This window comes from Macaca fascicularis, chromosome 1, assembly GCF_037993035.2.
Source record: "Macaca fascicularis isolate 582-1 chromosome 1, T2T-MFA8v1.1".
NCBI lineage: Eukaryota > Metazoa > Chordata > Mammalia > Primates > Cercopithecidae > Macaca > Macaca fascicularis.
This window is the reverse complement of record NC_088375.1, coordinates 209,173,666-209,187,383: the sequence shown is the minus strand read 5'-3', so window position 1 is coordinate 209,187,383 and position 13,718 is coordinate 209,173,666. Positions and strand designations below refer to the sequence as shown.

General features: G+C 45.3%; 1 protein-coding gene and 1 non-coding gene across 19 annotated transcripts in view; one reads left to right on the top strand and one right to left on the bottom strand.

The window, feature by feature from the left end:
* The window catches only part of PAFAH2 (platelet activating factor acetylhydrolase 2), a 41,871-nt gene that overhangs the window by 1,677 nt on the left and 26,476 nt on the right, over positions 1–13,718 (bottom strand). For 8 of the 18 annotated variants that reach the window (XR_012424231.1, XR_012424240.1, XM_005544375.5 and 5 more), the window contains 2 exons: positions 12,332–12,502; positions 10,430–10,584 (listed from right to left, as the gene is read on the bottom strand). The exons of 2 other annotated variants lie outside the window; for them this stretch is intronic. Coding sequence is in view for 13 of the 16 variants with exons in the window: in XM_005544375.5 (XP_005544432.2) it covers positions 10,430–10,584; positions 12,332–12,502 (326 nt within the window). In the remaining 3 variants the exon portion in view is untranslated. Of the gene's footprint in view, positions 1–8,906; positions 9,220–10,429; positions 10,585–12,331; positions 12,503–13,718 lie in introns of those variants that run through there. 8 more of the 18 variants (XR_012424232.1, XM_015440436.4, XM_074016201.1 and 5 more) reach the window with 5 other exon arrangements.
* LOC123570952 (U6 spliceosomal RNA) lies at positions 2,064–2,167 on the top strand. The gene has a single exon (XR_006695178.2). It is a non-coding gene; the product is annotated as a U6 spliceosomal RNA (small nuclear RNA).

Here is a 13,718-nt window from a genome sequence, read left to right as displayed (position 1 = left end):
TCATTGTGAGGTTTGGTCAAAGAGTAGCTAACATGCATTGAGGGGGTCATCCTAGAGAGAGGAGCCCTGGGATACCAAAAGGACTGATTTTGGTGGGGTTGTGTGGTGGTGGTGGTAAGGATAACTATGATTTATTCAGTGCCTTTATAAATCACTTACATAATCCATAACAATTCAATAACAATAACAGAGGGTAACATTTATTGATGGAGAATTCATTCTAGGGATTGTACTAAATGCTTTACATTCATAGTTTCATTTAATTTTCACCATATCCCTATGAACTAATGATTACTACTAGTCTTATCATATAATTCAGGAAACTGAGGCTCAGGGAAGCTATCTGAGTTGTCCAAGGTCATTACAGCTGTTAAGTGGTAGAGACAGAATTCAAATCCAGGTCAGAGATGAATGGGCATGGTGGCTCATGCCTGTAACCATAGTGCTTTGGGAGGCTGAGGCAGGAGGATCACTTAAGGCTAGGAACTCCTAGACCAGCCTGGACAACATAACAAGACCTCAACTCTACAAAAAAATAAAGAAATTAGCTAGCTATGGTGGTGTGTGCTTGAAGTCCTACCTACTCAGGAGGCCAAGATGGGAGGATTGCTTGAGGCAAGGAGTTGGAGGCGGCAGTGAGCTGTGATAATGCCCCTGCACTCCAACCTGGGCAACAGCAAGACCACGTCTCGAAAAAAAAAAAAAAAGGCAGAGAAAATGAAAAGTCTAGTTCCAGGCTCAAGGAAGTTACTACGCAAAAAGCAGTGCCTGACAGCTCAGCCTGTGGGTGCAAATCCAGGACCACTTCAGTGAAGGGCAGGAGCAAGAGGACAGCAACATTATGGAGCAGCGTAACCCCAGGAATGACTCAAGAGGGGGCCCCGAGCTCACAGCCGATAGGGGTAACCACACAGCAAGAACAGGCACAAAGGGTCCAAGCCCTCAGGCTGAGGGAGCAGGGCAAGCTGAGCAGGTGAATGGTGGCCTTCCTCAAAACAGACTCTGGGACAGAAGGCAGGGATCACTCTCATGCATTTTTGGATTCCCAGCACCTTGCCAGGAACCTGGCATGTCATAGGTCCTAACATATAAACGCTACATAGTCATTAATTCAAAAAACAATAAGCACATCCATTATGTGCCACACTCTGTTCTTTGAGCTAAAAATATATCCACAAACAAAACAGATGGAAACTGCTGTCCTCACAGAGCTCATCATCTAGCAGGCAGAGACAAACAACAAACATAGTAAATTATGTAGGATGTGAAAAGGGGAGGGGTGCCATGGAAAAAAAATAGAGCCCGCTAAGGGAAGTGCTGGTGGTAGCTGGGGGTTGGGGTGAAGGGAGGAAGGAAGGGTCCAATGTTTTTTTTTTTTCTTTGAGACAGAGTCTTGCTCTGTCACCAGGCTGGAGTGCAGTGGCTCAATCTTGGTTCACCGCAACCTCCGCCTCCCAGGTTCAAGTGATTCTCCTGCCTCAGCCTCCCCAGCCCAAGTAGCTGGGACTACAGGCATGTGCCACCACGCCCCGCTAATTTTTGTATTTTTAGTAGAGACGAGGTTTCACCATGTTGGCCAGGATGGTCTCGATCTCTTGACCTTGTGATCCTCCTGCCTTGGTCTCCCAAAGTGTCGGGATTACAGGTTTGAACCACAGTACCCGGCTGGCCCAATATTTTAAAAAGGGTGGTCAGGGTGGGCCTCACTGAGAAGGTGAGATTTGAGGCAAGGCTTGAAGGAAGTGGGAGTGTGCCATGAGACTATCTGAGAGGAATGTTCTAGACAAAGGGAGCAGCAGTACAAAGGTCCTGAGGCAGCAGTGTGCCTAGTGCGTTCCAGGTTCATGTGGTGAGAGTGAAGTGAGCCAAGGGAAGACCAGCAGGCGAGGAGGCCAGGAGGGACTGGAGGGCCACGTGACATATACCTGGCAGGATAATCGAGTCTGGCTTTGGCTTTTAAGGAGACTGGGAGCCACTGGAGAATTCAAAGCAGAGGAGTGAGAAGATCTCACTAAATTCCTAAAAGGATCACTCTGGCTGCTCTATGAAGAAAAGACTCTTTAGTGCTCGCTCTAGCAGCACATATACTAAAACTGGAATAACACAGAGATGAGCACGGCCCTTGCACAAGGATAACATGCAAATTCGTTATGCATTCCGTCTTTTTCAAAGAGAAATAAATAAATAATAATACCATGATTGAGGAAGCCAAAATAATAAATAAATAAATAAAATGACTCTTCAGTAAAGTTTCAGGATACCAAGCTGGTGTATAAAAATCAGTGGTGGTGATTTTTCTGGGTGCACTGGCTCATGCCTGTTAACACCAGCACTTTGGGAGGCTGAAGCAGGAGGATCGCCTGAGCCCAGGAGTTTGAGACCAGCCCAGGCAATAAAGTGAGACACTGTCTCTATAAAAAACTAACGAGGAAACAAACAAAAATATCAGTAGCATTTCTATACACCAGTAACAATCAAGCTGAGAACCCAATCATGAATTCAATCCCATTTGTAATGGCCACAAAACACACACACACACACACACACACACACACACACACACAAAAAAAAAAAAAAACCTAGGAATACCTTTAACCAAGGAGGTGAAAGATCTCTACAAAGAGAGCTACAAAATACTGATTAAAGAAATTGTAGATGACACAAATAAATGGAAAAAACATCCTACACTCATGGAATGGAAGAATCAATGTTGTTAAAAATGACCATAATGCTCAAAGCAATTTACAGATTCAGCGCAATTCCTATTAAACTACCAATGTCATTTTTTACAGAATTAGAAAAAAAGTCCTCAAATTCATATGGAACCAAAAAAGAGCCTGTCAAAGCAATCCTAAGCAAAAAGAACAAAGCTGGAAGCATCACATGACCCAACTTCAAATTATACTACAAGGTTATAGTAACCAAAACAGCATGGTACTTGTATAAACACAGAAAAATAGATAAATGAAACAGAATAGAGAACCCAGAAATAAACGCCCCATACCTACAACCAACTGATCTTTGCCAAAGTCAACAAAAATATATACATGGGGAAAAGATACCCTATTTAACAAATGGTGCTAGAAAAATTGGATAGCCATACGAAGAAGAATGAAATGGGACCCATATCTTTCAGCATATATAAAAATTAACTCAAGATGGATTAAAGACTTAAACATAAGACTTGAAACTATAAAAATCCTAGAAGAAAAATTCTTCTGGACATTGGCTCAGGTAAAGAATTTGTCCTTAAAAGCAAATGCAACAAAACCAAAAACAGACAAATGAGACTTAATTAAACTAAAAAGCTTCTGTACCACAAAAGAAACAATCAACAGAGTAAATAGACAACCTACAGAATGGAAGAAAATATTTCCGAACTATATATCCAACAAAGGGCTAATATCCAAAATCTATAAGGAAAGGCTGGGTACGGTGGCTCACGCCTGTAACCCTAGCACTTTGGGAGGCCAAAGCTGGTGGATCACTTGAGGTCAGGAGTTCAAGACCAGTCTGGCCAACATGGGGAAACTCTGTCTCTATTAAAAATACAAAAAAATTAGCCAGGCATGGTGGTGGGCACCTGTAATCCCAGCTACTCAGCAGGTTGAGGGAGGAGAGTCACTTGAACCTGGGGAGCAGAGGTCACAGTAAGCCGAGATCACACCACTGCACTCCAGCCTGCAGAGCAAGACTTCGTCCCCAAAAAAAATCTACAAGGAACTCAAATAACTCAACAAGAAAAAAAAACAACAACACATAATCCCATTAAAAAGTAGGTGTTCTGCAGAAACTGGACTCAAAAAAAGAAAAAAGTGAACAAAGGACATGAATAGACATTTTTTTCAAAAGAAGACATACAAGTTTCCCACAAACATATAAAAAAAAAGTTCAGGCCGGGCGCGGTGGCTCAAGCCTGTAATCCCAGCACTTTGGGAGGCCGAGACGGGCGGATCACGATGTCAGGAGTTCGAGACCATCCTGGCTAACATGGTGAAACTCCGTCTCTACTAAAAAATACAAAAAACTAGCCGGGCGAGGTGGTGGGCGCCTGTAGTCCCAGCTACTCGGGAGGCTGAGGCAGGAGAATGGCGTAAAAACCCGGGAGGCGGAGCTTGCAATGAGCTGAGATCCGGCCACTGCACTCCAGCCTGGGCGACACAGCAAGACTCCGTCTCAAAAAAAAAAAAAAAAAAAAAAAAAAGTTCAACATCACTAATCATCAGAGAAATGCAAATTAAAACCACAATGAGATACTACACCAGTCAGAATGGCCATTATTAAAAAGTCCAGAAACAATAAATGTTGGTGAGGATGTAGAGAAAAGGGAACGCTTATGCACTGTTGGTAGGAATGTAAATTAGTACAACGTCCATGGAAAACGGTATGGAGATTCCTCAGAGAACTAAAAATAGAACTACCATTTGATCCAGCAATCCCACTACTGGCTGTCTACCCAAAGGGAAAGAAATCATTACACCAAAAAGATACCCGCACGTGTATGTTTATCACAGCACTAGTCACAGCAGCAAAGATATGGAATCACCCTAAGTGCCCATCAACAGAAAATCTGATAAAGAAAATCTGGTGTACCGATATACCATGGGATACGACTCAGTTATAAAAAAAAGAATGAAATCACATTTTGCAGAAACGCAGGCCATTATCCCAGGTGAAATAACTCAGAAACAGAAAGTCAAATACCGAATGTTGTCACTTATAAGTGGGAGCTAAACGATGAGTACACACGGACATACAGAGCAGAAAAATAAGACACTGGAGACTCCAAAAGGTGGGCAGGTAGGAGGGGGCGAGGGCCGAAAAATTACCTACTGGGTACAATGTTCACTATTCGGGTGATGGGTACACTAAAAGCCCAGACTTCACCACGTGCAATATAGCCATGTAAGAAAATTGTACTTGTACCCCCTACATTTATACAAATAAAAAAAAGACTGTGAGGGGGAGGGACTAGCAAGGGTGGCAGTGAGGAGACCAGTTAGGAAACCACTGCACTAATTTGGATGAGAGATGATTTGGACAGGATGGTAGCTGTGGGGTGGTGACAAGTGATTTGATTCCATGTGTATTTTGAAGGTAGAGCCAATAGGATTGCTTGAGGGGCTGGGTGGGCGGCAAGAGAGAAAAGACAAGAGACAAGGATAAAGACTTAGACCTGAGTAGAAGGATGGAGCTACTATTAATGAAGAAGGGAAAGAGTGCAGTTGAAATTGGTTTTTTTTTTTGTTACTTCTATTAGATGACTAAGTAGAGATGGGGAGCAGTGGCAGAGGGAGTACCCAGCATGGAGGTGGCATGGAAAGCCATGAGAAGAGGTCCAGGCACTGGGCCCTGCAAGCAGCACAGCTGATGGAAAATACCCAAACATGGAGATAGGAGAAAGTCCACAGTGTGGATCTCTGAAGTGAAGATGGAGTTTTCCCAGAGGAGGGGGCCATCAACTGCATCAGAAGCTGCAGAGAGTTCCAGAAGATGGGGAATGAGAACTATTGGAGCTAGCGTTGTGAAGGTCATTGGGGACCCTGACAATAGCGGTTTTGATGGAGCACTGTGATGCAAGCCTGGAGTGGGTTAAGAGGGAATGGGAAGAGTGGAATTAGAAAAAGCAAAGGCAGACGTTCTTTTGAGTTTTGCTGTGATGGGGAACAGGGAGATGGGTGGCAAGTGCAGGGGATATTGAGGTCAAGAGAAAATTATTTTTTTCTGTGAGAAACTTCAGCATGAAATGAACCACGAGACAGGGAAAAATTGATGATCTAAAGTAAAGAGGGGCTGGGCATGGTGGCTCACGCCTATAATCCCAGCACTTTGGGTGGCCGAGGTGGGTGGATGACTTGAGGTCAGTAGTTTGAGTCCAGGCTGGCCAACATGGCAAAACTCCATCTCTACTAAAAATGCAAAAACTAGCTGGGCATGGTGGCAGGTGACTGTAATCCTAGCTACTCGGGAGGTTGAGGCAGGAGAATCGCTTGAACCTGGGAGCAGAGGTTGCAGTGTGCTGAGATGGCGGCTACTGCCTTCCAGCCTGGGCGACAGAGTGAAACTCTGTCCCAGATAAATAAATAAATAAATAAAATAAAGAGGGAAGAATCACTGGCGCAATCATGTTGAGCAGACAGAAGAGGATGGAATCTCGTGTTGGGGGGTTGGCCTTCATTAGGCAACTGAGGTGGGAACTCTAGAAACCGAAGGGAAAGCTGATTATACACAGGAAGGAGGGGAGAGGTGGTGTTGGGAGTCTGAGGAAGTGCTGGGTGCTTCCATTTTCTCGGTGAAGTGGGAGGCAAAGTTAACTGAGAGACAGGATAAGGGAAGAGGTGTGAGAGGTTTGAGGAGAAAGAAGGTGTGAAATAGTCTTCCATGAGAGTGGGAGAGGAAAGTAGGTGCAGACAGGAGCTGCATGGAGTTAATACGAAGGAAGCACCAGTCTTCATAGAAGATCATATCCCCAGAGCAGCCAAACTAGTGCTCTCAGAAGGATTTTTTTCAGAGTGAGAGGTTCAGTTGAGCCACTTACAGCCTATTTTAGTTTCCCATGTGACAATGTACTATGTGGCTACTAAAAGCTTTTCTCTCTTTGTAAAGCTAATTAGCCCAAGCCCAGACGCTTGGCCTTCTTCTTTTCTTTTGAGACAGGGTTTCACTGTGTTACCCAGGGTGGAGTACAGCGGCACAATCACAGTTTACTGCAGCTTCAATCTCCTAGGCTCAAGCAATCCTCCTGCCTCGGCCTCCTAAAATGCTGGGATTATAGACATGAGCCACTGCACCCGACTTTTTCAGACTGCCTTATCTCTTATCACCCAGATTAGTGCAAGAACCTCCTACCTAAAAGCTCCCTGCCTCTCACCTTGCCCCATCCTCCACAACGCACCAGACTGCGAGCACAAGTCTAATCACGACATTCACCTGCTTAAAACCCACCAGGGGCTCCTGACGGCCTGTGGAATAACATTCAAACTCACTTCAGCAAATCCGAAGTGGGCATCTTCGTCTGGCTTCTGCCCACTTCTTTATCTTTGTCTTTCAACAATTCACTCTCCTGAGTTCCAGATACACTAAGCACAGTTTCCCAATCCTGACCAGGCCCACTCAAGCATTTGTGCCTTCTGTCCAGAAGACCTTCGCCCTTTCCTGCCTGTGAACCCTCTGCTAAGATTAAAGGCAAGCATTGTGTTGTCAAGGAAGCCTCCTTTCCTAGCTGTTCTTCCACTCCTGTCAAAGTTAGGCGACTGTCCTCCGTGTGGACAGTCTAAAGACTGAGTGCCTAGTGTGGCCATGGAACTTATCACTCAGAGTCACCGCCGGCATAGTGAAGTGACTAAGGGCATGGGCCTTGGAACTGGCCAGTTTAGGTTACATATTGGCTTTGCCACTTGATAACCAGATAAGCTTGAAGAAATTATTTAATTTCCTATGCTTCGGTATCCTCCCCTGTAAAATGGAGTCAAAAATAAAGGTATCTTCTGGAAAGGGCTATCTCTAGAATTACCACGATAAAGTAGGAGCAGAAGGCCTGGCATAAAGTAAGTCCTCAACAATCTTCCTTCAGTCTAAGTGCCTCCTACCCCATTTCCATGTCTGCTGGTCTCTAACAGTGAGTATCTTAGCTCAACGGGTATTGCTTTTAAAGGGAGCACAATCGTGCCATGGTGGGCTTCCTATCATCTTTCATCCTAAGCTTTTATAATGGCATGGTGCCTATGAAGAGACAGGGAAAGAGGGCTGAGGACCAGGCAGTCAGGCACCATCAAAGTCTTGAGACATGGGTCCATTCCCTACTTGCCAGGTGATAAGAATGATGCCCTAAATCTCTTATTGACCCTAAGGTCTCCAAACACAGAATGGAATCAAGGCTCATGATGTGCAAGATGAAACGAACAGGCAGAAATAGAAAAATGAAAATTTACTTCCAGAAAGTCAATAAATGCGTAAGACAGATGTGTTTTCAATGCAAACTCAATCCAGGCTAAGTTTGTTGTGCACTTGTGAGGAATGTGAATGCACTCAGGTCATCCAACTAAAAGCCTAGTGTCCAGAGCACAGAGGCGGCCAGGCGCGATGGCTCACACCTGTAATCTCAGCACTTTGGGAGGCCAAGGCAGGTGGATCACTGGAGGTCAGGAGTTCAAAACCAGTCTGGCCAACATGGCAAAACTCTGCCTCTACTAAAAATACAGAAAGTAGCTGGGTGTGGTGGTGCATGCCTGTAGTCCCAGCTACTTGGGAGGCTGAGGCAGGAGAATTGCCGGAGAAGCACTTGAAGCCAGGAGGTTGAGATTGCAGTGAGCTGAGATTGCACCACTGCACTCCAGCCTGAGCAACAGAGTGAGACTCCATCTCAAACAAAACAAAACAGAGCACAGAAGTGACTGTCCAGGACAGCACTGGTCAGACCACATCTAACACATTATAGTCAAGTCAGGGCACCACAGTTTATCTATTTATTTTATGGAGATGGTATCACTCTATTGCCCAGGCTGGAGTGCAATGGCACAATCTTGGCTCACTGCAGTCTTGACCTCCCAGTCTCAAGTGATCCTTCCACCCCAGCCTCCTGAGTAGCTGGGACTATAGGCACATGCCACCACACCTGGCTAATTTTATTTATTTTTTTGTTGAGACGGGGTCTCATTATGTTGCCCAGGCTGGTCTCAAACCCGTGGCCTCAAGCGATCCTCCCATCTCAGCCTCCCAAAGTAGCTGGGATTACAGATGTGAGCTAACACGCCCAGCCAGGGCACCACACTTCAGAAGGAGCACCAAAAAACAGTGACTCCAAAGGAAGGGGATAACAAATAGCAACACGGGGAACTGAGCAGGGAAAGGTGGAGGTACCACGAACATTTAGCTTAATAAACAGAACACTCAGAGAGGACCAGCATAGGTGACTTCAAATATCTAGGGAACTGCCAGGTGCCATCTTAGGCTTCTCTGGGTAGCTCTTGAGGGGTTAATCTGGGCAAGTAGAGGGGGGTTACAAAGTGGGAGATCTTGCTCTTATGTTAAAGGCAAACCTTCGAAATTCAGGCAAGCCTGGTTCCTTTCTCGTGGAAACTGCCCTGCACACAGCACCTGCTAAGGGATCAGAAAGGGACCTCTGATGCAGAGAGCGTTGGAGCCTCGCTGGGACAGGGCTACAGTGTGTTCTGGCAGGCAAAGAGGAGGTGATACAATCAAATTGCCTCTCTTGAGAATCTATTCAAAGAAATCAAAAAAAAAAAAAAAAAATACGGCAGTGAGCAGTGGGAGCTGAAGATGAAAAGATGCCACAAGCTAGAGGGAACACACTCTAAGTGGTTCAAGCTATGAGGAAGTAGAAACGGAATAAACAGCTGCTATCAGTGAGAAAAACCACAGAGCAGAAAAAAAAATGCATAATGGAACAAAGAAAAAGAGATGTCATGAGAGGAAAACACAGAGAGACTGACCCCATGAGACAGACGGAAAGAAAAGTCAGTCCTGCTAGCCACCCTGATTTCTATAACTGCGCTCCCACCCAGTCCAGGTGCAGTCTCATAAACAAACTCCCCTTTTTTTCTCAAGCTGAGTTTGTGAGCCTCTAGCCTTTGTAACCAATAAAGCTTAGTAAGAGGATGCCTCCTCTGGGTGGAAGCTGGACCACGGACCTCTGCAGGTCTGGACCTTTAGCTGCTCTGTGACTGATGACATTATTCATAGTCCTTCCATGCTTTGTTTCTTTAAAACACTTCCATAAATTTAGCCCGTCATCCTCATAAGCTCCCCTACAATGCAGATAAGGTGGGTAATAATGAGTCCGGGTAAGGAGAGAGGTGGTGGAGTAGAGAGAGGTGAATACTCCATTTACAGGGAGGAAACCAAGGTTCAGAGAGGTTAAATGACTAGGCCAAAGTCATTCTGCAAGCAAGATAGTCAGAATCTCCAAACTTTCAGTTAAGTGTTTTTTCTTATTTATTTGTTTAATTATTTATTTATTTAGAGACAGGGTCTTGCTCTGTTGCTCAGGCTGGAGTTCAGTGGTGCGATCATGGCTCACTGCAGCCTAGACCTCCTGGGCTTAACCGATCCTCCCACCATAGCCTCTCGAGTAGCTGGGACTATAGGTGTGTGCCACCACACCCAGCTAATTTGTTTGTTTGTTTGTTTGTTTGTTTGGTAAAGATAGAGTCTCACTATGTTGCTCAGACTGATCTCGAACTCCTGGCCCCAAGCCATCCTCCCACCTCAACCCTCAAAAGTGCTAGGCATGAGCCACTGCAACTGGCCTTGTTTTTTCTGTAATTCTATGTAACTCTCTCCTTCACTCAGGTTTTCCACTTGCCATAAATCTCCTTCCCAGATCCCAGACATGTCAGAGATTTCACTCTGCTGCAAGGAAATCTAAGGGACCCCACGGTTGCCCCCAAAGCCCCAGTTTTCTCCTTACCGAGGTGCTTCTGCAGGAAGGCCAACATGGCCCGCACCATAACCTCCTGCCCTTCATAGGGGTCCAGGCTCCCACGGGTTTGAGTGGAGAAGAATTTACCAATCAAGTTGCCAGTCACAAAAGCAAAGTCAGTTTGACTCCGATGAACAGAACCACTAGGGGAAAAGAAAAACAACTGGCAGGGGTCTGGCGGCGAGGGCATACAGATGTGTGTTAGGCACCTACTATGTGCAAGGTGCTTTTCATGCATTATCACACTTTATTTTCACAGCAACCTTGTAAGGGAAGTATTTTCCCCCTTGACAGAATCCAAGGAAAGAAATAATCTGCTTAGGGTCAGGTCATACAAGTAGTTGGGGGTGCCTGGCTTCAAAGGTAGCTTGACCCCTAGACTACAATGCCTGGCAGTGCAGGGAAAAGGCTGAGCTAGCGGGAGCGGAAACAGAAGCAAGGAGGTGAGGTCTGTGGCACGTGGCGTCTCTATGTTACTATAATCTATTAGCTGTGGCTTTTGCCCGGTGAATTTCAAACCATTCACAAAACAAATTAAGTTATTCTTCAGAACTGTCCCACAGAGTGAAGAGGGAAAAGGAATTACTTGCCTTTATTTAAACAATCAGAAAAGTAAGAGTAAGTGCTTTGTAAAAGGGGGTTCCTGGGTTAGAACTTAAGTCCTTTGGTGCTAGATACATTTAATTTGCAGGTAAAATCCTCACTAGGTTAATTTTGGGCTAAATTATTCATAACTGAATTCACTAGTAAATTCAGTGAGAGAAAGAGAATTTAAATGCTAAAGTATTTGTCTGATATCACAGAAAAACTGACTTTAAAAAATGCATTAGTTAAGGCACACAAAAAGGTATATAGAATAATATATGGGATACTTGAGTATCCAGCACTTGGTTGAATAAATGATACCTTGCCAGGCGTTAAGTCCCCTGAGTGACCCCTTCCCAACTGGCCTCACCTCCCTTCCCTCCTGGTCACAATTATCCTGAATGTGACCTGGGGAAGCATTTAGGCAGTGTCCACTGCCATGAAACCTAACGGAAGGAGAAGGGGTGGCCCTAGGAAAGAGGGCCGGGACCAAGATGAGCAAGGGAAGAAGTCACCAGCCATGCGGCCCCAGTGCTCAAGGGCTCTAGATTTGGCATTTCAACTACCCAGTGACTCCAAAGGTCCACGGCGTGCAGTCACTTGTCATTCTGCTGAAATAGGAACCAGATGGATCCCTGAATCCTGTGTGCTGCTGGGCTCGACTGCAGGGCAGGAGCAGTCCGTGAGATCTCAGCCCGACATCTGTGGCTCAATATCACCTCCCACATGTGGAACATTTCTTAAAGTCACTAAAAATGTTTTTTTCCCTGTGAAAAATGGCTCCCAAAAGGAAACCAACTGATAGTGCGGATGATGGAAGTGAAGAAAATGTGGCTTCTCTTGACCAGAATATAGATGGTTTATGGAAGACAACATATGTTAACAGTGATCTGTGATTCTGGTATTCATGAAGGTCTCTAGAAATGTGTCTGGTGAATATCAAAGGTCTATATATTCACACTCTTCCAATGATCCAATAAAATTCCCAAATGAGGCTAGCAATCTCTGGAACTTACCCAAACCCACACCACTTCCTTTCCAACACGCAATCCCATAATGCCCTTTTTCAGAAAGCACTAGGTAAATCCTGTCATAAAGTCAGAAAAACTATGGAATAAGTCACTGTAGATGGAGCTTAGTGGAGAAGAAGGACAGACAGAAAATTCTAAATTCTTTGCAATTCAGGAAGTATTCAGGTATCCTATACTAATGGGTAGAAAGTTCTGGATAATCCAGAAGTTAAGGGCACCACAGCAAATGGCAAATGGAGAGGGCACTGGGATCACGACCTTGTGGTTTACTCACAGAACAGTTATGATCCTAGACTGTTCATGCTGGGCACATATCTTCTTCATCAAATTGACACTCTCCATTGTCTGGAATTTCTCAGTATTGATAAAGAACACAGGGCCTCGGGCTTTGGGGTAAAAGTCACGTTCCAGAGGAAACATCCAAGCATCCAGAGCCACTGCACACCTGGAACAGGACCAGACATTTGGAGTTGCCATGTGGAATCCCAGGCAAGAATAGTTAGGGTGGTGGAGGGAAGGGCGGAATTCCTCCCTCTGGTGGGGTAAAGGCTCAGAAAGCCAGGAAGGGGGTACCAGGGCCCATGGCCTTCAGTTAGGATCTTAGATAGGGATCACTTTTACTTTTCACCAAAGATCCTTCTAGATTTCTGTTTTTTTGAGACGGAGTCTTGCTCGTCACCCAGGCTGGAGTGCAGTGGCGAGATCTTGGCTCACTGCAAGCTCTGCCTCCCGGGATTCACACCATTATCCTGCCTCAGCCTCCCAAGTAGCTGGGACTACAGGCGCCCGCCGCCACGCCAGGCTAATTTTTTGTATTTTTATAGAGACGGGGTTTCACCGTGTTAGCCACGATGGTCTCGATCTCCTGGCCTTGTGATCCGCCCGCCTCGGCCTCCCAAAATGCTGGGATTACAGGCGTGAACCACCGCACCCAGCCCTTCTAGATTTCAAACTCCCTGAGAACAAGGATCAGATCTCCCTCTTCTCCAAGATCTACTCTCAGGTGACTGACCTGAGATCCATAGAATGGCACTTCATTCATTTAATTACTCATTCATTCAATATTCATTGAGTGTCTACTATGTGCTTCGGATATAGACATAAATGAGTGTTCTTGTTCTCATGGAGCTCCCAGTCCAGCAGGGAAGATAGAACAGACAAGGTGGCAAAACAATATAGCTTAGTGCCCCAATTGCACAAGGTTCTATGTGAGGTCAAGAAAAGCCTCCTTGGTGCCAACAGCAAAACCATGTCACCAAGGGCAATATTATGGCCTTAAGATTTAGCCATTTCCCTCCTCAGACCCCTGAAATGCTCCTCTGTTCTTCTCCATCTCAATAAAGGACAATCATCTTCCACTCAAATAATAGATACACAAATGAAAAACCTTGGGCTGGGAATGATGGCTCATCCCAATAATCCCAGCACTTTGGGAGGCTGAGGCAGGAGGATCACTTGAGCCCAGGAGTTTAAGACTAGCCTGGGCAATAGAGCAAGACACCATCTCTTAAAAGAAAAATTTAAAAATTAGCAGGGCATGGTAGCATGTACCTGTAGTCCCAGCTATTTGAGAGGCTGAGGCAGGAGAATCACTTGAGCCTAGGAGGTTGAGGCTGCAGGGAGCTGACTGTACCACTGCACTCCAGCATAGGGCAACAGAG